We start from the raw sequence: 27,390 nt of genomic DNA on the forward strand, positions 1-27,390 counted from the left end.
GCAAGCGGAATGGGGCTCTGGGCATCATTTAGCATAATATTCAACACACCAGAAGGCATGGAGAAAAATTAGTAAAGTATTTATTTATTTATACCCATCCTTTTGTTTTGATAAATAACTCCAGATGGCAAACATATCTAATGCTCCTTTCTCCCATCTTCCTCACAAAAACAACCCCTGTGAGGTGGGTTAGGCTGACAGGGCAACTGGCCTAAAAGTCACCCAATCAGCTTTAATGTCTAAGGTGGGACTAGAATTCACGTCTCCTGGTGATTGGCCCAAAGTCACCTAGTCAACTTTCATGCCTGAGGCGGGACTAGAATTCACATCTCCTGGTGATTGGCCCAAAGCCACCTAGTCGACTTACATGCCTAAGGTGGGACTAGAATTCACGTCTCCTGGTGATGGACCCAAAATCACCTAGTCGACTTACATGCCTAAGGCGGGACTAGAACTCATGGTCTCCTGGTGATTGGCCCAAATTCTATTTTAGATTTTAAGACATTTGTTTATCTCTTTCAAGACCTACCCATAACTGAATACAAGGAGAGGAGAATCACTTTACAAACCCATCTCTCCACTTATCTTTTTGGGTATTTGCTTTTGCTTCTCAACTTAATTCCCTTTAATGCAGCTTCTGACTCTCCCACCTTCTTCTCCCACAAGCCCGGCCCTGGATTGGGGCGTTTTCCATTGGGTGGAAAGGAAAACTAAGGCCTTCTCAATGCTCCCAGCCCTTCTGCCACTGGCAAAGCTGACTGCTAGAGCAGTATTTCCCCAACTTGACCATTTCTAGGCAAGTGGACTTCAACTCCCAGAATTCCACTGCCAGCATGGCAATTGATAAGGATTCTGGTAGTTGAAGTCCATACCTTGGAAATGACCCAGGTTAGGAAACCCTGCCCCAGAGGAAAAACCAACACCCACCATTTCGAATGGAATTTCCAGGGTAAGTGAAAATGGCCCCTCATTTTTACTATGGTGGAAGGCAGCCATGCCACCCTTTAATCCGGAGGGCAGCTTCATTGTGGCGGGGGTGGGTGTGGGGGGGGAAGCAAGCTGGAAGGCAGATGGCTGAGCCTGGAGTCCAGGAGGCTGAAGAGGGAACTGGGCTCATCTCCAGGAGATGTGGTTAGGAGACAAAATAGCTCCCGTCTTTGCTGCCGCTCCAGGACTGCCAGATCATCAGATCCTTGCTGTTCCCCACCACTCACTTCCTCTTCCTGTCCTTCCCTTTGGGGCTGCAAGGTTGCACTTGTTACTCACAGAGGGCAAACTGGCCCACCCCCCCCTGTCTGTAAGCTGTTGTGGGCTGGTGGAGGGCAAAAGAAAAGGAGGAAGGCCAAGCCATAAAGCTGCTGCCCACCTCCTCCTCCTCCTCCTCCCATTCTCCTCTTCCTCCTCTCCTCCTCCTCCTCTTTCTCCCTTCCTCCCTCCTCCTCTTCTCCTCCTCCTCTTCTCCTCCTCCTTCTCCCTCCCTCCATTCTCCTCCTCCTTCTCGTTCTCCTTCCCTCCATCCCCCTCCTCCTCCTCCTCCTCCCATTCTCCTCTTCCTCCTCTCCTCCTCCTTCTCCCTTCCTCCCTCCTCCTCTTCTCCTTCTCCTCCTTCTCCTTCCCTCCATCCTCCTCCTCCTCCTCCTCCTCCTCTCATCCCAGGCTAAAGCACATCTGGTGTAACACCTCAGAGGCATTTTGACAAGGTGGCTGAAAACTTTTTTCTTTTTGGGGGGGGGGAGAGGCAGGAAGAAAGAACCAAGTTCCTTTGCAACTTTTTATTCCTTAACAGCATTGCAGAGGTTGTGTTTTCAAGAGAGGGTTTTTTTTTTTTGCGCAAAGAAGCAAAGCCACAGTTTTGGCCTACCGTTGCACGAATCCTCCTGCGAAGCCAAGCCCGCCGGAGCACTGAGAAAACCCGGCTTCCTTGTCAAACCAGAAAGCAAGCCGGGCCGTGCAAATACGATCCGTGGCGCTACAGGATTTCCAGTAGCGGAGGATCGCAGTCTAAGCATTGGAAACGCGCCGCCAAGGATTAAAAAAAAAAGTCTATAAACACCTTTCGGCTGATGGGGTCTTTCGTGGCACAAGTAAGCAATTGCTGGACCTGGTTTTACAACTTCCCTTCAACGTTGGCTCCCTTTTTCTGGCCAATTTCCCCAGAAATACGCATTGCCATTTTTTAAAAAAATAAAATAAATTAAAATTAAAATTAAAAATAGACCCGAAACAAAAGCTGCATTCTCACCGGCATACATGTGGCAGGGAAGAACAAAAACCGCTTATTGGCGGCCCTCCGAAGAAAACGTCCTTATAAACATCTCCCTGAAAGCCGACCAGAGGGCTGTTTACTCCCATCCAACCTCATTTAACTCACCCACCCACCCACCCACCCAGGTACACCGTGCCGAAGAATTTCCTACGCGCCCCTTCCCGCCACCCTTGGCCCGTCTCGGAGTCCTGTCGCCGCAGCGGACTCCGAGCTCCGGCCAGACTTCGGCGCCTCTGTCTCGAAGCGGGCCCCCCCCGCCCCCCCCCCGGAGCGCGCCCTCGGCTCTCCGAACCAGCCTTGTCCGCTCCGCTGACAGCTCCGTCCGGTTCTCTTTCCCCCTCGATGGAACCGTCCGGATCTGCCCCTTCCAGAGATCGGGGAAAGGGCGGAGGAGCGGGGAACGGCAAGCGCAGGGCGAGCCGCAGAAAAGCGGCGGAGGCCAAACTGCGGAGCCGGCGGCGGCAAGGCCGGATTAGCCACGGCGGGGCTGGCCGGAGGCGAGTCAGAGTCGAGGGGGAAGCTCGCATCTGGGCGAGAAGCGTTTGCGCTGCGCTCACAACTGCGCTTTTCCTCTCCCTCTCCACAGCCCGGCCCGCTTTTTTCCTTCTTTTCCAGCCTTCCTTCTTGTGGCAAACTTGGCAAACTTTGCAACTTTGCGTTTCCCGCAGCTTTAGCGAAACTTTAGCAGGCAGAGAATTGGAGGGAAGTGGGGAGCCCGGGGGCGGGAGGATTAAAAGGAATACCCGATCCACCACGACTTGAGTTAACGGAAGCCAGGAGCCACCTCGCCGAAAGAGCCACCCCTCGCCCTTCCCGCCCCGCTTCTCCGGCGAGCGGAACGCCTCTTCTCCCCTCCGTCCCCGTGGCTTGCCGCCCCCGCCGCCTCCTCCTCTTACCTTGATAGTCCCGTCCATCGAGCTCGATCTCCAGCCGGGGGTCGCCAAGGTCTCCACATTGACCCGGTTTCCGCGCGCCTCCCCCCCCCCTCCAAAAGACGCCCCTTTTCTCCGAGAGTCCCAAACTCGGATCCTCGCTCCCGCGGCTCCTCTTGCCCGGCCTAGCTCGCGGCGCGCTCCCGACGTCCGCTCTCCCCCCACCCCACCCCTCCCCGCTGCTGCCGCCGCCGCCGCCGAGCGCGCGTCCCCGTCCTTCTCCGAGCCTCTTTCGGGGATTCCGCTGCGCGCTACTCCAAGGCGCGTCCGACTCTCCGACTCCCCTCGCGCTTGGCGTAAAGCGAAAGGGCGACAGTCACCGGATGAAAACTCTTTTTTTCCCCCACCCCCTGCTAATTTTGGGAAGTGAAGTCACTTGATGGGGAGGAAAACTCGGCCCGGCCGCTGCGCCCGCCTGCCTTCGCGATCCAGAGAAGGCTGGATGCGCTCAAAAGCCCGAGCCTGGCGGGGGGGGGGGTCTTTCCTCTCCCGCGGGAGAGAGAAGCCGAATTAAGAGAATCGCTCGCTCTGGAGGAGACGGACCGTTTCGACTTTTGCGGGCCGGTTGGGGAGGCGGAAGAAGAGCTATTTGCGTTCTCCATCGGTTGGCATTATATATATATAATATTACATCTGATGGGGAGAGGAGGGGAGAGGAGAGCTGATCAACCCAGAACTGGGGACTCTTGGCATCGGCGTCCCGCATGCCCACTTTTAATCGCCTTGTCTCGGAAACAGCGTCCCATCCGCTTGTTAGGACCTGCTCGCTGGCCACGATTCTTAGAAGGCCGGCTGGGGTCGTTACATTTCCGCTTTGCTTCCCGCACGTTTGGGTGTGGGGGTGCTAAGGCTTATTCATCCTTTTTTTTTGACTGCGGTTTTTTTTTTTGGCCCGGAGTTACAGTAAATTTCGAAGACGGGGAGGCTTAAGATATCTGTAATTCAGTCCAGATTGCCGCGTTTCGGATGGAAATGGTCGGCGTGTAAACTCTTAGAATCACCCCACTTTAAAATAAATCCATGGCCAAAGAATAGCCTGAAGTTGTAACAGGAGGATCGGGGTTAACTATGTTAGATTGGTTCCCCCCCCACTTCGCCCTCCCGCAGCCCCCCAAGGGGATTTATACGTGCTATGATCACAGGCTGCCTCTAAGAGACACGTGAATGTATTTAAGTAATCCTTCCTTCCTTCCTTCCTTCCTTCCTTCCTTCCTTCCTTCCTTCCTTCCTTCCTTCCTTCCTTCCTTCCTTCCTTCCTGAGTCTGCCTGGACTGATCTCTGCTTTTTCTTGGGTTGCCCCTTGCTTCCTTCTTCCTAGGGCTGAGAGACCCCAAGAACACTATTTGGCTTCGAGGCTTAAGGCAGAACTAGAATTCACGGTCTCCTGGCTCCTACTCCGGTGCTTTAAGTACTATACCAGCTGCCTCTCTCTATTTAAAGCAACGGCTTGTTTTGTTTTGTTTTTTTTAAAAGAGTTTGATTTTTACAAACTTCCCTGTGGATTGTCCTAATGGTACCGGCTTTGGTCACGTGCCCTGTGTGTGTGTGTGTGTGTGTGTGTGTGTGTGTGCGCGCGCGCGCCTCTCTTACAGCAATTTTATATGCAGTAGATCTGGAAGCAAGTCTTATTCAATTCAGTCAGACCTACCCAAGCATCTTTCTTTCCAATAATGCACATTTATTCTAGGGCAGATTATTTTTTTTTTAAAGTCCTTGGAGTTGTTGGCAGGACTGAAACATTTCCTTTATTTCTGCAATCGATTTTTATAGCTTTACCTCTAGATGGGACGACTTCAAGCAAGTCTCGTTGGTTTCAACGGGTCTTACTTTAGTGTAAACCGCTCTGTGATCGAGCTGGGAGGCCCTGATGCTTGGGAGTCAATCAACGGATTGTACAGTGCCACCCAGAAGCCTGCTTCCTCGGAAGTAAATGGATTTTTGCTCTGTGGATCTTACTCTGGTGTTTACACGGGTTTATCCGTCCGGTTCCCTGACTCTGGCACCTGAGGTCGTTTTAAAGCAAAGTCCTAAGTCATATAAAGATTTTTTATATATATATATATAAACTACTTTGGTTCTTGTGATTCCCGCCAATGTCATTTTCCTGGAATTCGGAAGGGTGGTGAAGACGAAGCAAATACCAGATCGCTGACTGTTTTAGGGCTAGGATTTCTTGAATTCACCATCCCCACCAAGCCGGGAGACTGGACGTGGGGAGGGGAGCTAAAAGATAGGGCCGAAGGAAAACGAGATTTAACACCCGCGAAGCGTTCTTCCACTGCCCGGACCGTTTACTCGAAAGTAAGGGCAGAGCAGCCCGCATTGGGGCCGCGGTCTGCTTCGGCCGCCGGCGGCACCGTCCCCAGCCATAAAAAAAAGAGGCGACATACCCACCCACCCTTAATTCACGCCTCGCCCCCTCCCCTCCCGAAGATACCGCGGTGACAAAGACCTGTGGCTTTTTCTCCGCGGTTCGCACGACCCCCCCCCCCCAAGCTCAGAACCATCCGAGTCTGCAGAATCAACCACCCCACCTCCCAAAAGCAGCTACTCCACGAAGCGAAGAGAGAGAGGCGCTTATGATTCTCATTATTATTAAGGCTGGTGGGATCGCCTTTCTCCTCCGCCTTAGAGAGAGAGGGGTGGGGTGGGGTGCGGGTGGGGGGTGGAATCTGCACGAATCTCCCAAACTTATTTCAACGCGTCTGTTTCATTTCACCCGGTCCGCGACCTGAAACGAGTCGGCCGCTCTCGTGCTTTGAAGGAGGCCGGGAGGGGCGTCCCAAAAACGTGGGTTAGAAAATGATAATAATAATTAAAAAAAATACGAAGGACCTCCTCACGGTTGTTGCTTTTTTAAAAAACATTTTGGGAGGATGTTAGGCTTTCTTTACCTCTATCCCTACCTCTTTCCCCCACCCACCACCACCACCACCCCCCCCCGTTACCTTCTGTCACGTCCAGCCTTTTTTTTTTTCTTCCCCTTTTTTCTTGCTCAGGATTTTTAATCCGACCAGGCAGCGAGAGACGGGGGCTGCCTGCGGGGACCCCCAGAGGCCCCCCAAGTTCCCTTTCGCTCCCCGCCTTCAAAATAGATGCGCGGCGGCATCCGCTGCGCCGACGGGGCGGGCGGGGGGGCGGGGGGTGGAAAGATGTCGGCTTAGGTCGGCGTTCGCTTCCCTCCAGAGAAGGTTTGGGATGGAGGAGCCTCCCCCAGCCCATCTACTCACCCCCCCTCTCTCTCTCTCCTCGGCCCCCTCCTCTTCCCAATTAGCCCTCCACCATCTATTCAACTCCACTCCCCCTTTTCTCAGTTCAGACGTAGCACAACCTGGACGTGACCGGGGCCGGGATTCCTGCTTGTCAGCCATTCGGCCCACCTCCGCCGCGGGGAGGAGAGGGAATTCAAAACCCCCACCGCCGACTCCCTTTTCTTCGGCTTTCCCTCCCCCCTCCCTTCCCTCCCCCCCTTCCACAGTCCTGTCTACTTTTACAATCCAAGCGTGGGTCTGCAGAAGAGTCCCCAGAGATCCGCGCACATCTGGATGCTGTAGCGGGGTCAGGTCCCTTCTGCCTGGGGCCACTGTCATTGGCATTCAATTAAAAAAGTCGGGCTTAACTCTTCGCTTGCCTGGCTGGTTTTGAGGGTCTCCCCGTCCATGCCCCCCACCCGGACGCCTTTGCTTTACCCCTCTGCGGGCGGCGGCGGCGGGGAAAAAAACCAGCCAGTTCTAGCCCCTTTCCTTGAACCCCATCCCCAAAGTGAATAATCCTCGGATTGACGACCACAGTCCAGGTCCCAAAAAATGTAGGCTGCTAAGCGAAACTCATCGGTTCAGTGAGTTCTGCCCCATTTTACGACTTTTCTTGCCGCCGGTTTGTTAAGCCAATCGTCGCGGTTGTGAAGTGAGCGACACCCTCGTTCAGGGAACCTGGCTTTCCCCCGTTGAATTTGCTTGTCGGAAGGTCGCAAAAAGGGGATCACCTGACAATCCCCTCCCTCCCTCCCCCTCCCCCACTGCGGGCCGCTAGTCGTAAATATGAACGGGTTGCCAAGCTGCTGGATTTTGATCCCCTGACCATGAGGATGCTGCAACGGTCATAAGTGTGAACAACGGTCATAAGTCCCTGTTTTCGCTGCTGTTGCAACCTTCCGCAGTCACTAAGTGAATTGTTGTCAGTGGAGGACTACCTGTGTAGTACCGGTGCTTGGAGGAGAGGGGAGAGAAGAAACAGCAAAGTAGAAACAAGATTTTTCTACACTCCCCTGTCCTCTGTGGACCGACCAGTACTTGCAGCCAGAGCCTATAGGTTTGAGTGTGAATTTTGGGAGGGGGGGGGGCGTTATTTGCAAGCCCCGGGTTGCCCAGGACAGCAGTTCCGGCAGTCGTTTCCCCAAAGATCTCGATTCTTCCCAATGAAGAATTGCAACGCTCCTGGCTGCCTCCGAAGAAGAGCAGGGCGTCAAATTTGACCTCCGGGCGACCCACGGGTGGGAATGGGGGGGGGGGGGCAATAAAACTCAACGCCGAAGTCCAAAATCCTGAAATTGACGAAAGTGGCTTTAAAGGGAAAGTGGGGGAAGCGATCCTGAGAAGAGGGAAAAAAAGGAAGGAAGGAAGGAAGGAAGGAAGGAAGGAAGGAAGGAAGGAAGGAAGGAAGGAAGGAAGGAAGGAAGGAAGGACTAATAACGATCCCCCTCGCTCTCCTCTTCCAAGATTTTGGCTCGGGATTGCCTCTGTCTGAACTGGTTTCCCCCCCCCCCCCCCGGAATTCTTTTCTGTTCAAAGACGAGTCCAAGATCCAGGAAAACCGAAGCCTCTCCCTCTCCCCATCACCACGAAAAATCTGGATTTCGGATGCAGCAGGAATTTTGGAACGCAGCCCCCCCCCCCCAAAAATAAATAATAATTAAAAAAATACCCCCTATCCGTTCCCTTGTCTGGAAAGACCCCTTGATTTCTTTCCTGCAAGTGGGAGAGATCCCTCCGCAAGAGCGCCCAACGAGGGTCTCTGCCTGGCATTCTGACTGGCGCCCAGCGCTTCCTTCTTCGACCGCCCCTGCCTGCTCCCTGCCTTGGAGCTGAAACCAGGAGCGCCCGCTCCCCGTTCTGAAGGGGGGGGGGGGAGAGGAGCCTGAGTTGTTACAACCCGGCGCAGAGCCGAACAAGATGCCCGAGCAGTTATTTGGCCAACCTCCTAATAACAAACCCGACAGGATCAATGCAAACAAGGCGATCCAATAGCTGTAGAAAAGACCAAATCGCCTGTCCTGGGACCCGGGGCGAGGGAAGGGCCTGGTTGGCCAACCAGGCAGCTGTCCCAAAGGTGCTTTTTTCATGAGGCAACTGGACTTGTCTTTTTTTTTCCTCCTTGAAGACGTTTCGCTTCTCATCCAAGAAGCTTAGCCCAAAGCCACTGAGTCTAGGAAGTAAAAGCTTTCGTGAGACGGCGGGGAAAGGGCGCATGTGAGGATGCTTCTTTTAGGACTCCCCCCCTGCCTTCCCCCCACCCCAGCCTCCTCTTGCTGCTCCTAACTTTGCACCCATCTCTACCCCGCAGAGACGGCGGGTCGTTCCCCGCTGCCTCCCCTGCAGAAAGAGGAGACGCGTTTCCATAGGATGGCGGGTGCGCAGGACCCGGGCAGACAAGAGGCGCCTGTTTGGCGAAAGCTGCTGCGAAGAAGAGGGGAGCGCTAAAGGGCTTATCAATTGAACTCTGATCCTGAATTTGCTCGTGTTTATGGTGTGTGTGTGTGTGTGTGTGTGTGTGTGTGAGAGAGAGAGAGAGAGAGAGAGAGAGAGAGAGAGAGAGAGAGAGAGAGAGAGAGAGAGAGAGAGAGAGAGATTTTGAACCGACAGAAAGGGGCGAGGCGTTTGGCTACTCTCTTTTACCCTACCCGCTTCAAACGCAACTCAGTTGTGTGTGAAGTGGGGCGTTTTATGCAAGGAACCTCAAGCAGAAAGGAGGTTTTGTAGTTCTTGAAGCTTTTATACCTTCAAGAGACCCCTTGCGAGAGTAAGCATTGACGAATTCTCCCCTGGAACCAGTTTGGTGTAGTGGTTAAGGCTGACCAGGCTTGACAAATAGGAGACCGGGTTTCTAGTCCCACCTGAGGCTCGGCATCCCTCTCTAGCATCTCTTTCTAGGTGTCTTGGAAGAGCAGCAGATGGGGTGATCTTGCAGCAGTCAAAGGAGGGGAGGGGGTACATTCACCCCTTATTATGTTTCACAGAGATAGTTGGTTCTACTAAATTTAAACAAGCGTTTCCCAACTGGATGCTCTCCAGATGTGCAAAGAACTCTAAGAATTCCTGTCCAGCGTGCCCTCCACATCTGGAGGGTGCCAGGAGATGGAGAAGGCTGGCTTAAACCTGCAATACACAGAGAGGATTAAAAAATGGGGCATCAGCTTCCTTGTGAGCCTTCCCTGAAGTTGGACTAAGAAGTACGGACTGGACCTTGCCGTGTTATTGGGGAATTTCCATCATGGCCCAGAGAGTGAATGGCATGCAGCAGTTCTTTGCTTAAATCAGAACAGACAGAAAAATTCCTTGCAAGAATTTCAAAAGATTTCCTTGCAAATCTTTTCTCTCCCTTCCACACACACTTTCCAATGGGAAGAGGAATGTCAAGGTTAGAGACCTTGGTCTTTGTATGGATCTGCAGACAATGGCGGTGCATGTTTCGGGTAAGTGTTGATGCTAGCCAAAACGTAGGTCTTGGAGACTTGGTCACACTTTTCTCCTAAACCATAATGTACTTGGCTTATTTGTGGCTTAGCATGCTGTTGCCATCGAAATGTTTCAATTGAGCATTTGGAAGTTGTAGACTGTTGAGGTTGAGGGTGAGGGGAAGGAGGAGGAAGAGGAGAAGGAGAAGGAAAAGGAAAAGAAGGAGGAGGAGGAAGAGAAGAGGAGGAGGAGGAGGAGAAGCTGAAGGAGGAGGAGGAGAAGGAGCAGAAGAAGAGGAGGAAGAGGAGGAGGAGGAGAAGAGGAGGAGAAGCTGAAGGAGGAGAAGGAGAAGGAGGAGAAGAAGAGGAGGAAGAGGAGGAGGAGGAGTAGAAGGAGGAGGAGGAGTAGGAAAAGGAGAAGGAGGAGAAGGAGGAGGAGGAGGAGGAAGAGAAGGAAAAGGAAAAGAAGAAGAAGAGGAGGAAGAGGAGGAGGAGAAGAGGAGGAGAAGCTGAAGGAGAAGAAGGAGAAGGAGGAGAAGAAGAGGAGGAAGAGGAGGAGTAGGAAAAGGAGAAGGAGGAGAAGGAGGAGGAGGAGGAAGAGAAGGAAAAGGAAAAGAAGAAGAAGAGGAGGAAGAGGAGGAGAAGGAGAAGAGGAGGAGAAGCTGAAGAAAGAGAAGAAGGAGAAGGAGAAGGAGTAGGAAGAGTAAGAGTAGGAGAGGAGGAGGAGGAGGAGAAGGAGGAGAAGGAGAAGAAGGAGAAGGAGGAGAAGGAGAAGGAGAAGGAAAACAAGAAGGAAGAAGAAGAAGAAGAAGAAGAAGAAGAAGAAGAAGAAGAAGAAGAAGAAGAAGAAGAAGAAGAAGAAGAAGAAGAAGAAGAAGAAGAAGAAGAAGAAGAAGAAGAAGAAGAAACAACACACACCAGCTCCAAACGTCTGGCCCCTCGCTTGAGGCCATAATTAATTTGAGATTTATTTTTATTGGAGGACCTCGTCTAGTCTGACCTTAGCTAAACAAGACTCCAGCTAGACCCTTGATGTGCCTGAATGAAACGGAATATTTCTCTCTAACCTTTCTTCAGGCATCCAGGCCTGCTTTGAATTTATTCCTCAGACTTCATATATTGGAGATTTGAAGGAAACATTTAAAGCTTTTCTCTGTTCTCCCCCCTCCCCCCCCCACACCCAGCTCCCCCATTCCAGAGTGTGTTGGAGAAGCGGGAGGGCAAAATCGAGGTGCTGCCCAGCTAAAAATAGAGATGAGCTGGGTGTGTTTTCTTAAAGGTATATTTACCTATATATCCCCCCCCCCCAAACAGGACTTTTAGAAGGTCAGCAGAATTACTGAATTAACTGAAAGGATTTGATTACTTAGAGTCTGGAGTCTGGAAAAACAAGAGCCTTGTAATGTAAAAGTCTGTTCCGTAGGCTCTCTCTCTCTCTCTCTCTCTCTCTCTCTCTCTCTCTCTCTCTCTCTCTCTCTCTCTCTCTCTGCCTCTCATTTTCTTTCTAACAACTTCAGCATGGTGAATTTTCCAGGAGAAATAAAAACCCCTTCCCCTATTATCTTTAAACCAGATCGGAAAACAATGTGCGGTAGTTATCGCCACCATAATGAAGAACAAGATAAAATTTGTTCTAGGAAAAGATAACCTATTACTGTATTTTAAAGCCATCTTGCAGATTCTTTTAGATGGTGGTAAAAACTAAATACTGGGAGATTGGAATGCACATGGGGAGATGAAGTAATTTCCCCACCTACCTACATGCCTACATGTAGATAGTGTAAATGCCATTGAAGTCCAGAGGTATTCCAAACAGAGAAGGAAGGAAGGAAGGAAGGAAGGAAGAAAGGAAGAAAGGAAGGAAGGAAGGAAGGAAGGAAGGAAGGAAGGAAGGAAGGAAGGAAGGAAGGAAGGAAGGAAGGAAGGAAAAACTGTTTAGAAACAGCTCAGGAATAAAGAGAATAAGAATGTTTAGCTTACCCTGCCAAATAGCTTAAGTCTTTCCAATAGCAGAACCAGCTGTGTTGATAAGACATCACAGTTTGTGCAGGACTCTCATTGAAGAAGCTTGCAAAATTTAAAGAGGAAAAAAACCCTTCTTTTTGTCAGGATCAGAATTCGGAGGGGAGAGGGTGGTGGTCTCAAGCCAAGAGGAATCAAAGCAGAGGCAGAATAAAAACCGAATTCCCCTTTTCTCCTTCCTTCCTTCCTTCCTTCCTTCCTTCCTTCCTTCCTTCCTTCCTTCCTTCCTTCCTTCCTTCCCCAATCTCTCCCTTCCTTCCTTCCTTCCTTCCTTCCTTCCTTCCTTCCTTCCTTCCTTCCTTCCTTCCTTCCTTCCTTCCTTCCTTCCTTCCTTCCTTCCTTTTTCCAATCTTCCTTCCTTCCTTCCTCCCTTCCTTCCTTCCTTCCTTCCTTCCTTCCTTCCTTCCTTCCTTCCTTCCTTCCTTCCTTCCTTCCTTCCTTCCTTCCATTTTTCTTTCCCCCCCCCCCCAGAATGTTTGCAGTGTGTTTTCATCCCATCTCTTCTTTTAAATGAAGTTTGAAGCCACAGGATAGCAACCCAAGATTTATCAATACTGAATCTTGGAGCAATATTTTTTCCCCTCTCTAGTATAATTAGCACATATTTGACTCATGTATTTTCTAAAGAGCCAGAGATCACTTCCCAGGGGCGTAGTAGTTCGTGTGTCAGGCTGATGAACGTTGTTTCAGCCTATCTTTCTTGTGTTCTAAATCCACCATTCTTTTCCCTACCATGTTGGTTTTCACCATTATCACTTTTTAGGCTTCAAATGGGTCATTCCATCCACAAGGAGGTGCTTTCAATAGTACCTTGCAGGGGAAAAAAAATCCCCCTTTCCCCCAAAGGTGATTTTTTTAGGAGGCAACTGGACTTCCTTGTTTTTCTTTTTGAAGATGTTTAGCTTTGGTTGGATGTTGGGGAATGGAAGGATTTATACTCCTTGCAGACAGCTGGTCATTTGCATTCTTTTTAGAGAGTTGTTGAGGCCACCTGGAGGTTTATTTGTGTCCTCAGGATGAGAAGCAAAACGTCCTCAGAGAAAAAACAAGGAAGTCCAGTTGCCTTCTGGAAAAGTACTTTTGGGATAACTATGACCTGGACGACTGAGAATCTCCATAGACATTTAGCTATGCATTTTGGGATGAACACCTTTCAGAGCTGAAGACATTCCTTGGATGAGAAGTGAAACGTCTTCAAAGAAAAACAAGGAAGTCCATTTGACGCCTGAAAAAGCACCTGTGGGACAACCCTGACCTGATTGGCTGAGAATGTCCACAGACATCCCCCTTTCTCTTTCTCCTATCAAGTTGCAACCAAAAGAACGGGGCTTCAACATTCGTGGTTGTTCGTTTGCACTTACTAACTTGAAATAAAGCCAGGGTTTCTTTGTTAGCGTCCTTCTTTCACCTCTGATGGACTGAAGCCCTTCAGGTTTCCCACATTTCCAAATGAAACCTCCATGGAAGAATTCACAAGGCGTTTTTCCACACTGGGAATGGTGAGCAGCCAAGGAGGGAAAAAAAAAGCAAGACCGGCAACAGAAAATACCACCACCAGCAAGAGATCTCTTGGACACTTTAAATGGTGGTGTCAGCCCAAATACAATCCTTCACCTCAGAGAAAAGTGACATAAATCCTGAAGCTCCATGAAACAATTGAAAAAAAGAACCACCTGTTCATAGAGAGAAGAAAGCTTCTCAAAAACATGTAAGGCAAGACCAATGTTGCCTGGGAGTGGATGATTAGACCTCAATGTTGCTGTACATTGATGTCTGATTGGCAGCTCTCACGAGACACGTAGAGTGATGGGAAATATCCATGGAGATTCTCAGCCATCCAGGTCATAATTGTCTGAAAGGTGCTTTTTTCAAAAGGCAACTGGACTGTCTTTTATTCCTTGAGGAAAAAGAAGAAGAAGAAGAAGAAGAATTTTTGCTTCTCATCCAAGAAACTTCATTGGGAGATGGGAACGTTTATGGTCAAACAGTCAGGAGATGTTGGGGCGTAGCCTGATGCATTCTGAGTTAACTTTCCTCACTGGCCTTGCTTTTGACTCAGTATTCAGATGAATTCACATTAAAATATCTTAGACCCAAGGTTTTTCTTTTGGCTGGAATTGCTTGCACTTATGGGTCTCAAGTACCTCGAGCAGGGATGCCCAGTTGCAACACTTCAAACCTATGGAACCTTGGAGGTCTTCTACTCCAATACCCTGAGATGCTTCAACTTGGAGGCAAGTGGCTTCTTTAGATGCACTCAGGAGAAGCAGAAGACCATGGAAGCTCCAGAGAACATTCCATTACCCTGATCTAATGCTCCTTGCTTTGTGGCTCTGCTTCTGTGGGTGATTTCACCAAATAGCTTTTGAATCCAACCTTCCCTGTGAAGATTTGCACAATACAAATAGGCTCTAGATTTTAGATTACCAATGTAGATTTTAAGACATTTGGCTACTTGTTCCAAGACTTACGTGCAACTGAATACAAGGGGATGAGATTCCCCTTATAAATTCACCTTACTCATGTTTGATGTCTTTTGTTTTTGCTAGAGATGGGATTTTTGCTTTTATGGAACCAACCTCACTGTATTAGTGAGATGGGCAGCACAGAAATCAATCAATCAATCAATCAATCAATCAATCAATCAATCAATCAAATCCAGCTTTTGAAAACGGGTTGTCTTTAGAACATGTTTTCCATTTGGGCATCCAAACTTAAATACTTCACGATTTCAGTGGGGTCAAAACAGCAGCCTTAATGATGCAGTGGTGCATAAAAACAGGCAGTGCTTCAGTTGTATTGTGCTAATGGTTCTTTTGATATTTTGCACCTCGGTTTGCAGATTTCTTGTTTTGCTCAGAAAAATGGAAGATTCCAAAGCAACAGTGGCTTGTAGTGATGGGAGAACTGTGACTTGACAGGTGCTGCTGAGCTACAAATCCCGGCCTCCCTCTTCATTGTTTATGCTTCTTAGAATTGTGGAGCGCTTAAAAAAAAAAGATCAATTCCTAAAATACTGTATAAGTTGCCCAACCTGGTTTGAAATCTGAGCAAATCAAGGAATGTAGGGGAAGTAGGAAAGGGGTTTGCTTTAAGAGCCTCCAGGAATGGAAAAGAAAAATACAAAAAAATGTTTTTCTCCAAATTGTTGACCAACTGACAATAAAATAATTGCACTGAAAGCTCTTCCTTTTAAGGCATTCATGAAACAAGACCGTCATTGGCAAAGTGATGTAGAATTAGACATTTTTCTCTGTCAGCCATTGATCATTTGTGACACTGTAGAATAAAAGTCAGAAAAATTTGACTCTTCATTTGTCAAGAATATTAATATTTTCCTGCCTGGTGAAAATGTTACTCATTTTTGCCACCAACAATTCGCATTTTTATTTTAAGCATGTTAAAACTTTTTTTCTTCTCCAGCCTCCTAGTCAGGGCAATGCAAAGAACAAACTAAATATTGTTTTCATTCACCACAGTTCCGTTTTCTTTATGAATATGCTTCTTTGTATAACAGCAAAAACTTTATGCCTCTATGAAAGTCTATTTTTTAAAAAAAAAAAAGAAAACCCAAGACATTATTCTATGAAGTACAACTTCTTTCTCAGCTTATTAAGGTGGGGCAGAAATCCTTTCCCTCCCTTGGTGAAACCACACAGAGAAACCTAACATAGATATTTCCCCCCCTAAAAGATGAACGTGCCATCAAATAGGATAGTGTGTTTAAGTGGTAGTGTCTATATGTGAATTAGCGAGGATATTATTTATCATTTCCCACCCCACCCCTTCTATTTATAGTCTGACATTGGCAGGGCTTTATTTCATCCATTGTCACAACTCTTTCCCCATTATTTGCTTGTTTATTTATCTATCAAATGTATATGGGCACCCATTCTACACAAGTGATTCTGGATGACATACAACTGTCATCTGTCTGTCTGTCTGTCTGTCTGTCTGTCTGTCTGTCTTCCAAGCTCAGAGATCCCCAAGGACCCTTCATTTCAATTCTGAGCTATAAATATTCTCCATTATCAATATACAGTAGACAGTACATAAGCTAAGATCCTATGGGACCACCAGATCCAGGCAGCTATGGTGGCCATTCAATCAGGCATCATGATAGTAGACAAGGACCAGAAGACAGTGGTAGTGATAGATTTAGTGGTGCCAAGTGACAGCAATATGAAGAAAGACTATGAGAAGCTTGAGAAATACCAGGCCCTGACGGAGGAACTGGAGAGGATGTGGAAAGTTAAGGCTGAAGTGATGCTAGTGATGGTAAGAACATTTGGGGCTGTGTGTTCTTAGCTGGGAGAATGGCTCCCACAGATCCTAGGAGAAACATCCGAGCTGTCTGTCAAGAAGATGCAATGCTGAGAACAGCTAAGATCCTGCGCAGAAGCTTCAGAGGATCTGAGATTGAGGAAGATGCATTCCACTTAAAAGGGTGACAAGGGAATTATTTTTTATAGCACAAGGCACAAGACAGACTGAATGTTAATCACAGTTACAGCAATAGAAATAGCATAGACTTATATACCACTTCATAGTGCTTTACAGCAGGGGTCCCCAACCTTGGCCATTTTATGACTGGCTGGCTGAGGAATTCTGGGAGTTGAAGCCCACAAGTGCAAAAGTGGCCAAGGTTGGGGACCTCTGCTTTACAGCACTCTCTGAGAGGTTTACAATGTCACCATATTGCCCCCAACAATCTGGGTCCTCATTTTACCAACCTTGGAAGGATGGAAGGCTGAGTCAACCTTGAGCCAGCCAGGGATCGAACTCCCAGCAGTGGGCAGGGTTTGCCTGCAATACATTCTAACCACTGCACCATCACGTCTCTGTCTAAAATGGACAGAAAATGATGACCCCCCCCTCCCCGCTATTGTAGGCAATCCTCAAATCAAAATGTATGCCTCGGTTTGAATTTAGAGTAGAAGCCTTGCCTTTTCTCACCAGTACTAAAGAAGCCACAATGCTTGCGTTTCCAAATATTGAGAGAGCAAGGAGCACTTTTCCATCCCAAAATCAGGAATGTTGACAAAGCTGTGCTCAAACACGGTGGCCACCACAGCACAATCTGAGCGCCACCTGTTTTCCATGAACGTTGCCACAAAAATGCCTCGAAAGCTTCCATCAGATTTTTCCAAATATTATGGTAAGAAATTTACCCGCCTACTCGAGCAGGAGAACAAGCCATGTGATTCCTTGGATCCTTGCCCATAAGCAGTTGTATTTTATCTCTGTTCATGAAGAGGTGACAACAAGCTGACCAGTTTGAATTTCGCCTATTAATTCCCAAAGACTTCCTAAACCCTCATCCTCTTGAAGTATTTACTTTGCACTTCGACAGTATTCATATCCCATGGACCACCAGCCCGGTTTTCTTTAGAAAGATAGCAAATCACCAACAGAGATACCGCCAAATGAAACCTTGAAAGAATAATTGTAGGCACCTAGTTTGTGGAGGTTAAGGAAAAATAGGCCAGCTTTCTCGAAGCTTGGGGGGGGGGGGAGGGAGGAACCTGTAATTCAATATTAGGCCCTGTAATAATTAACACATGCTGGCTGCTTCTTTTCAGGGCAGTTACAGGAAAATGAGGTGTTTTTTTCCCTGAACTGGCAGAAGATATTCCCCAGTTGTCTTCACTTTGCGTGAAGAAATAAATACGGAGATTTTTAGCGTGAATCTACTGTAAACCATCATTGATCCAAAGGTGTTTTGAAGAGCCCAGGACTTTACTGATTGGGACAATGAGGGCCAGAATGATTTCTATAGACTTCAACAGTGCTGAAACTGTTGGTGTTGTTTTCTCTTTGTTCAAATGGCCTGGATAATTTTTCCTTTTCATTAAAATATGTTAAGCTGCTTTTTTTTTGTTTTACTCACGCCAAAGCTTTTTCACATCTCCATCCTCCCAAGAAAAATGATCTGGGGTGGGGGGAGGGGGTTAGAGGACACATACAGCACTTGGGGTGCAGATTGTACCCTTGATTGCAGAACAGAACTATATGATTTTTGTATTGCTAATTTCATAAAATCACCAGCCCTGTTGCCCCAAAGGTGCTTTTTCAAGAGGCAACTGGACTTCCTTGTTTTTCTTTGAAGACGTTTCGCTTCTCATCCAAGAAGCTTCTTCAGTTCTGACTGAAGCTTCTTGGGTGAGAAGCGAAACGTCTTCAAAGAAAAACAAGAAAGTCCAGGTGCCTCTTGAAAAAGCACCTTTGGGACAACCATGACCTGGATGATGGAGGATCTCCATAGACACCACCTCTGTTGAGGCAAATGATCATAGAATTATGTTGCCATATCTAAAGAGACTGGTATGCATGACATATTTATCCTAAACACTGCATATATTCCGAAAAACGTTCCTTTTCACACCATGAACATGATTGTCCTGTTTTTTTTGTATTGTCCTATCCTGATTCAAATTCTGGGGTGTCTGCTGCTTTTTGGGGTTCCATGAAGAACCAAGTAGGATGATCTCAAAGTGTTGTCCAGAGACAGCTGCAGAGTGACGCAAGGAACTAAGACCAAATAATGACAGTGCTTCCCAATTTCAGCTTGAATGTTTTAATATCTTCCTTCCATATTGTTGACATGCTGTAGGTTGATAGGATTTAAAGAGCAAAATATTTGGAGCCAACCATTCCTTGCCTATCTTGGCTTACCAGCTAGAATCAGCTCTTAACAGCTTCAAACAGAAGCCATTTCCTCTCCTATCTGGAGATGCCCAAGGCTAAAAGTGAGAAGTTGTGCAAGCAAAGTGTGTCTGCCATTAACTCAGCTTTAGTTATTCCCAAGTTTACTTTATTTATACTTGAATTCAGGGTTTGTGCGTGCGTTCAACATTATATGAGTCATTTAGCTTCCTTTCCACTCAAATAGTGAAAACAGGCTTGGTCTGAAACAATATGTCCTTGAAACAAACAAACAAACCAACCTCTGTTGCTTATGTCTACGGATCGTGATAATATCAGGGAAATTTTCAGTCTTCATATTTTGGAATGTAGCCCATCTTATGCAACTCGCGATCCCGTTAAAAATGCTGCAGATACTAAGGACTCATTCATTCTTTAATTGGGTTCAGTAGGAATCGGTGTTTTGCTGTTTTGTTTTATTTTATTTATTATTGGGACTTATATGCCGCCCTATCTCCCGAAGGACTCAGGGCGGCTAACAACAATAACATACAATAAATACAGAAGTTAAGATAAAATTAAAATTAAAAGCCCCTGTACAATAAATTAAAATTAAAATTAAAATAAATTAAAAAAATTAGAGTTAAAAAATTAAAAACATAATTAAAATCCCTGTCAGTCCAGGTCAGCCAGGTGGAAAAGGAGTGTTTTGAGGCCGCGGCGAAAGGGCTGGAGATCTGGGGCCATCCGAAGCTCAGGGGGGAGCTGGTTCCATAGGGCTGGCCCTCCCACAGAGAAGGCTCTCCCCCTGGGGGTCGCCAGCCGACATTGTCTAGCCGACGGTATCCTGAGGAGGCCTTCTCTGTGTGAGCATACTGGGCGATGGGAATTCGTTCCCGGCAGCAGATGGTCCTGCAAGTATCCTGGGCCTAAGCCATGTAGGGTTTTAAAGGTAAGTACCAGCACCTTAAATCTCACCCGGAGGGCAACCGGTAACCAATGCAGCTCATGCAGGAGGGGTGTAATATGGGAGTATCGGGGTGCTCCCATCACTACCCGTGCAGCCGCACTCTGCACCAGCTGAAGCCTCCGGGTGGTCTTCAAGGGCAGCCCCATGTAGAGAGCATTGCAGTAATCTATACGGGAGGTAACGAGTGCGTGGGTGACTGTACGTAGGGCATCTCGGTCCAGAAAGGGGCGCAACTGGTGTACCAGGCGAATCTGGGCAAATGCCCCCCTAGCCACGACTCCAATATGATCTTCAAAACTGAGTCGTGAATCCAGGAGGACACCTAGATTGCGTGCTCTATCAATGGGAGGTAAGATCTCTCCTCCTATAACCAAAGATGGAACCTCTTGGACTAAACGAGATGCCGGTACGTAAAGCCACTCAGTTTTGCCATATAACTTTAGATCAACAGAAATGAAAAGCAACCTTGGAACGGTTCACAGCAGAATTCCCCAGATCTCAACACGAGTTAAGGTAACCCTCTAGTTAGTCTTGAATAAAGGCCCAGAGTTGGCATAACTTTGCCTGAAAAGATGAACTGAATTGTTTGGTTGAATAAGGCATATAGTAGGATGAGATCATGTGCCCTTAAGAAATGTAGCAAACAGCATTTGTGATTGTCATTGCTGGTATTTAAGAATAAGTGTAAAGTTTAGCAGCATTTTATTATTAGTTTCCATCTAGGATGATCAATATTTTGACATAGGTTTCTTCTACACTTATTTCTGTAGACCTGACATTAGTAGATAAGAAGATTGGGCTTGAATAAAACTGAAGAACATACAAGCTATTGTTCATCCTCTGCAAATATTTATTTCTGAGCTTGTTTTCGGGGGCAGTTGAGAACTTTTCATCTCCCCATTGCTGTCATTGGGTGTATAATACAATCTTGATGTCTTCCAGCTCCCAGTCAAGAGGTCTCCAAGCCATGATTGAAGATCAATAAGGCTTTCTCATTGAGCTTTTATTTCTCAGGTTTCAAGACCTTCCAGCATTGTCCAAAGACATTTCTGCAGTCATGTGGCCAGCATGACTACAGATAGTCCTTGACTGAGAGTATTAATTGGGGTTTTAATTGGATTTTAATTGGGGTTTTATATTTATTCAAGGTCTAAATGTAATCATTTTAACTGTTCTTAATTTTTGTAACTGTTGTATTGTTATTTTAAAAACCTTGTGGACCGCCCTGAGTCCTACGGGAGAAGGGCGGTATATAAGTCTAATAAAGATAAAGATAAAGACTTACAACAGCTCATTTAGTGACCATTCAAAGTTGCAACAGCACTGGAAAAAGAGACGTGGCTGCTTTTCACACTTACAATTATTGCAGCATCTCCATGGTCATGTGATCAAAATTCAGACACTAGGCAACTGACTCATCTTTATGACATTTGCAGTGTCCTGGGGTCACGTGGTCACCTTTTCTGACCTTCTGATAAGCAAAGTCAAGGGGAATCCAGATTTACTTAACAACCATGTAGCTAAGGAGGACCCAGATTGTTGGGGGCAATTAAGCTGACTTTGTAATAATGCCGCTTGGGGTGTGTGTGAAAGCCCTAATAAGCAGGCATATACATAGAATGAAGGCTACTGCTGAGCTTGTAAGCCGCCCTGAGTCTTCGGAGAAGGGCGGAATATAAATGGAATTAAAATAAAAAAATAAAAATAAATAATTTAGCAACTGCAGTGATTCACTTAACAACTGTGGCAAGAAAGTTTGTCAAATGGGGCAAAATTCACTTATCAACCGTCTCACTTAACAACATAAATTTTTGGCTCAATTGTGGTCATACGTTGAGGACTGCCTGTATATGCCAAGGCACGCAGAATGCTGTTAGCTTCCCACTGAAGTGGTACCTATTTATCTACTTGCATTTGCATGTTTTCGAACTGCTTGGTTGGCAGGAGCTGGGGCAAGTAACGGAAGCTCACACAGCACTCAGGACTTGAACCTGTGATGTCAGAAGCTGATAATATTTGGCTTCTGTTGCAGCAGATATTCTGGGTCCTTCAAGTCAGTGGCGTAGCGTGGGTTGTCAGCACCCGGGGCAAGCACCCGGCCGCTGCACTGTCCCTCCCCCAGATAGTCCCTCGCTTTCTCTCCGCACCGCACCGCACGCCTGGCACCCCTCCCTCCACAGTGGGCGGCGACCCGGCGGCTCAGATCGGATTCGCATAGCCAGCACTGCAGTGAGAGAGAGTGAGTGAGCCAGGCAGGGGCAGAGAGCTGCGAGTGCAAGCGCGCCCCCCCAGATGTTGCGCCTGGTGCGGCCGGCCCCCCCTGCACCCCCCACGCTATGCCACTGCTTCAAGTTACAGATTTCCAAGCTAGGAAACATCAATTTTTACCACTTCACTAGTTTTAATCGGATGTGCAAGATATGGAATCTTTTCATACACAGATGTGGGATTCTTTCTGACTTGTAAGTAAACATCCATAGGACTGTGTTGCACTAATGGCTAAATGGTCCAGCTCAGATGGTGTGTGTGTGTGTGTCTGTCTTTGGATGTTACTGTCATTTCTGTTTATAAAGAATCCCATTGCGAAGTTCACAGACCAGCCTGACAAAGAGGAAAGAAGCAATTTTCACACAACGCATGGGTTTTATCACACCCTTCTTTAGACAAGGAAAGCAGCAGCTGCCTGCATTTAGAATTCTGATACATACTGGAGTTGATTTAAAATGTGTAATCCAGATGTTTCAGGCCTGGTTTGTTTACATTCTTGAGAAATGTTGTAGGGAAAAGGGAAAAAAATGTCTCTGCGTGCATGTGTACACGGGCATGCGTGCGCTAGTAAAACATAATCCTGGGTCCAAGTGTGTTTTGAAAGAACCCACATTGGTGACCAAGTTTCAATCATCTGTTTCAAATGTCTCTGTTTGTGAAAACAAATGGAAAACTCTTATGAGCCAAACAAATTCTCCTCTCCGTATTTTTCCCTCTCCAATTTAGCTGAGCATACCTCTGTTCAATTTAAGGCAGGCACACCAGGACATTTGGGTTTTTATCCCATCTATTCAGCTCTCTCTCTCTCTCTCTCTCTCTCTCTCTCTCTCTCTCTCTCTCTCTCTCTCTCTCTCTCTCTCTCTCTCTCTCTCTCTCTCTCTTAATATTCTGCAAACTCCCTAGAATGTGTCCAGTCTGAAGTGAAGGTCCATTGCATGCCTACTCTTCTACTTTCAAAGGCTGGCCTCAAAATCCGTATCTTCTATGACAGACATGTCAAACACAAGGCCCGGGGGCCAGATCCGGCCCGCGAAGTGGTTTTGTGTGGCCCACGAAGCCATCCTGGAAACAGTGAGGGAACGGCCCACACGGCCTTGGCCCTGGCCCAGAGACCCTCCTTCCACCAGAGACCCTCAGATCTGTCCCACTACTGCCCAGGCCCCCATAGGTACCCTTGATGCGAACGATGTAGAGCTGGCCACGCCCACCCAGTAGGCCATACACACTCTAGCCATGCCCACCCAGTAGGCCACGCCCACCCTGGCCATACCCACCCAGCCCCCTGAGGGCAACTGCAATGCTGATGCGGCCCTCAATGAAATTGAGTTTGACACCTCTGTTCTATGAAATCCTTAGCTTCGCCACCAATCTTTGACACCTACTCAAAGTCAAGTTTCAGTTGTAAGCAGGCTATGCCCTGGTCAGTTTGGGGAAAATGATAATGTTAAACCTGTGCAAGAGAAACGCAGCCCAGGTTATGAAAGAATTCATGTGTTGAATAGCAGATGATTTTATGCGGGGGAAAGAATGCATGGGATGAGAAACACCAAAGCTACTTTTTGTAAGAAAGTGCTCTGGGGGAAAGAGGCTTATAGGAAGGGCAAGTTAAGAGTCTGTATGCAGCAAAATTCAAATACTTTGGCCACCTAATGAGAAGGAAGGACTCACTGGAGAAGAGCCTAATGCTGGGAAAGGTTGAGGGCAAGAGAAGAAGGGGACGACAGAGAATGAGGTGGCTGGATGGAGTCACTGAAGTAGTAGGCGTGAGCTTAAATGGGCTCCAGAAGATGGTAGAGGACAGGAAGGCCTGGAGGAACATTGTCCATGGGGTCGCGATGGGTCGGACATGACTTTGCAACTAACAACAACAACAACATACAGCAAAATGCCTGTGCTTATTATGGAAGGAGGGAGAGAAAGACTCAGGAAGAATCTGAACTACCCAGGATAAAATCAGGGGAGCAAATGAACTGGGATGAAGGGATGGAAGTCTTGAGAATATTACTCTAGCCAGCAGGAGGCATATTACGTAGAGATATGCAAAGTAATACTTTCAAACAAGGAAGGCAGGCAAAGATTCTCTGCTAACTACTGTATATCTGCATTTACTGACCCCATATTTATTTCTTATTTCAATGTATACATCCTTCCATCGCACATTCATCAATAACAGTAAAACGACACACACACAAAAAAGAACTAAGACTAAAAGCCATTTCAGTATTCACAAATCAGCAGAACCAATGCATGAGCTCAGCCTGGGAGGAAACAAAGTTCTGGGCAAATTATTTTCCAAAGTTGGGCATGACAAGACAATTGGCTGTCTTCCTTGGCCCTGCCAGCTTGCCTTTGTGTTGGACCTCATGAGCCATGTAGACATAATTGGTGAGAGGTGGTCCCTCAGGTAACCAGGTTCCATGCCATGTATTCAATAGGTTTCTTGGGAAGACCAGCTTTGCCCAGCTTTGATCTATCAGGCCAGCAATAGGCAATCCTGAGTAGGATATGTACCTCACACAACATCTGCCGTAACTCATCATTGACATGGTATCCTCCCCTCAGTGTGACCGTGGGGTCCCATGTCAAACTGTAGATCACATTGCGAGCATTTGTAAGATGAAGGTATATACTGGTCCAGTTTCTGATTTTTTATATATATATATATAAATGCTGCTGTGCTTCAATGGTTAGATGACCTAGCCCAGGGGTAGGCAACCTTGTCTCTTTTATGACTCATGGACTTCAACTCCCAGAGTTCCTGAGCCAGCATGGAATTCTGGGAGCTGAAGTCCACAAGTCATAAAGGAGCCAAGGTTGCCTAACCCTGACCTAGCCATTGGTATCTGGATATAGATACTTTTAACATTTGTATTTTATTGTGTTTTTTAAAATCTAGGTGAAATATTAAGATACATTGCAAGTCCATGTATGACGTACCGTAGATTAAATAGATAGATAGGTTTCTAAGTGCATGAAAAGTTGAGTTCAAGGGGCATATATAAAAGAAACTACAAGAAATAAGGACTTGAGGGAGAAGGTTTGTTCTCCGAGCTTGTGGGTTGGTTTCTGACCAGCTTATGAACCCCTCAGAATCCAAATCCACCACACAGCCAACCAGAGATGCCCCCCCAGACCCTCAACCAACACATGCAAGCCCCCCTCTCCCACAAGCAATTCACCTCCCAAGGACACTGACCGGATGTAACCTTCCCATCCCAAGACCCATCGCAAGCCTCTCACTGATGACTCACCCCTGACCAATCACAAGACCCACCACAAGACCCTCACTCGACACACCCACACCTGAAGCCCTTATAAACAGAAGAACACTGATATCCCCTAAATTCCACTGAAGATGTGACCTAGCCTGGTAACGAAATCAACCCACCAGCTTGGAGAACGTACCTCCACCTTCATCCTACACCCGAGCTACAGATATTCGCCACTATGGCAAATAAGGACTTGCTGCAGTTTGCAACCCTAACCCGCCCCAAAAGTCCCCCACTTACTGAGCAGTGGAAGAGATTACAATGTTATTACTAATCCTGTTCCCTGATTGAAAATTCAGCTTGTAGGTGCCTCCTAACATCTAAAACTTCCCTCGTTCTCCCAAGGACATTGTTCTACTATTTTAGCAGGGCCAAGAAATATAAGAAAAGGATTTGGAGAAAGGAATTTTGATTCTTAAAGTCTAGTTATACAAGCAGCAGGAAAAAAAAACTACCAGTTTTAATTCTTCAGATTTCCCCCAGGGTGAGATCCATTCCTTTAGGAAGGGCTGTATATGTAGATGGTTCTCAACTTACAGCCATTGATTTAGTGACTGTTTAAAGTTACAACAACACTGGAACAGGTGACCTATGACCCGTTTTCACACGTACAACCATTACAGCATCCTCATGGTCATGTGATCAAAATTCAGCTCTTTGGCAACCAGCCTGGGATCACCATTTATAACCTTCCTAGCCAGCCTCCGACAAGCAAAGTCAATGGGGGAAGCTAGAGTCACTTAATGACCGTGTGATCCACCTAACAACGATGGCAAAATGCATAAAATGGGGCAAGACCCAATAATCTGCCTTGCTTAGCAGCAGACATGTTAGGCTCAATTGTGATCGCAAGTTGAGGACTATCTGTACTAAGAGGTCTTGTTGTAAGGAGGGAGACCTCTGCTTCTTTCTCTGCTAGCAGAACCAAACCCTTCTTGATGTATAATAATAATAATAATAATAATAATAATAATAATAATAATAATAATAATAATAATAACAACAACAACAACAACAACAACAACAACAACAATAATAATAATAATAATAATAATAATAACATCTTGTAGCATCTACTTTCTTTTAACCCATTCCTGTTCAATTTGTCAGAAGAGAATGGACTTGTAAAACAGGCCCTACAAAGAGAATTTCCAGGGCTAAAGGCGTCAGTGTGGAATCCCTGGTTTTCATTGCACAATAATCTGAGATCCATAGCCTTCCTGGCTTTCACTCAGTCCCCAGAGTAGGCAATCACTCCTTTTGTGAGATTTGTTCTGATTGGAAAGTGTAGACAGCCAGGAGGCCTCAAGGACATGCAACCAATTCCAGCAGTAGAACTTACATCACCTTCGAGAATCTTTTATCCATTCTAAAACAACACCAAGAGACATTAGACGGGAATTCTCAAGGAAGCCGAGAATAAACAGGCTGAAGGGAACCTAGAAATAATTGCAAGGCAGATTCTGGTGTGACCCGCCTTCTTACGCTTTTCTTATGCACATCCTCTAACATAAGTAAGAACATTTTGTCCTTGAATTCCATGGGAAAACACACACACAGAGGGATGAGAAACAACACTTCCTTTGCATTGGATCAGTTAGATTAGCTCAGAATGCAGAATGCATGCAATACAGAAGGGAGGAGAACAGGATTTGGGGCAGGTCACAATTAAGATGGTTACAGGGAGCTCCTAAATATCTGATTCAAAGTAGATACCCCTGTTTAACACTTCACAAAAGAGACCCAAATAGGCTAAAATTGCCAATATTGAACAAGCTGTATTATAGATACAAGATTCAAGGCCCAGACCAGTAGGATGGAAGGGGTTGATAACTAACAGATCCTATAGATAGTCGTTCTCCATTCACCTATTGCCACAAAAGCCACACTTTTGAACAGACACAACAAACAGTTGATTGAATATATGAATATTGTAAATATTGGACATTACCTGCTTCAAGATGGTGTCATGTCTTACCTTGACGTAAGACGAAGTGTCTGGAACTGTCTGGAACATCCTGGTTTGCAACTGGATGTCTGAAAGAGCCTTCAAACCAACCTAGAATGAGTAATTAGAGATATGAACTAAAGGGATCCCCAAGTTTGTAGGTGTCCTTTTTGTAATAAGGACAAATAGATTCCAAACAATGTCATTATGTGTAAATCCAGTCATGACACCTCAAGCAGAAGGACTCTCTTGTGGATGAATCCCCACCATGTGGCTTGTTTTCATTCTTTGTGGGGGTTTTTTAATTGTCTGTCTGGATTTTCTTGAAAGGACAAAAAGAATAAGCAGGAAGAAAAGGAGGGAGAGATTTTCGCTGTGAATATTTGATTCTCCAAAA

The 27,390-nt window shown here is 46.7% G+C and overlaps 1 protein-coding gene across 3 annotated transcripts in view; it reads right to left on the reverse strand.

Annotated features, from left to right (window-relative positions):
* FLI1 (Fli-1 proto-oncogene, ETS transcription factor) overlaps nt 1–27,100 on the reverse strand; it is a 91,080-nt gene extending 63,980 nt beyond the window's left edge. Inside the window, exon 1 of one of the 3 annotated variants that reach the window (XM_081333691.1) lies at nt 27,024–27,100. In XM_081333691.1, coding sequence (XP_081189817.1) covers nt 27,024–27,062 — 39 coding nt within the window. In that variant the 5' untranslated portion in view covers nt 27,063–27,100. Of the gene's footprint in view, nt 1–3,162; nt 3,342–26,996 lie in introns of those variants that run through there. The other 2 variants (XM_081333690.1, XM_081333692.1) reach the window with 2 other exon arrangements.
* Between the last annotated feature and the right edge of the window lie 290 nt (nt 27,101–27,390).

The sequence above is a fragment of the Vipera berus genome (assembly GCF_964194415.1).
Source record: "Vipera berus genome assembly, chromosome: 8".
NCBI classification, from domain to species: domain Eukaryota; kingdom Metazoa; phylum Chordata; class Lepidosauria; order Squamata; family Viperidae; genus Vipera; species Vipera berus.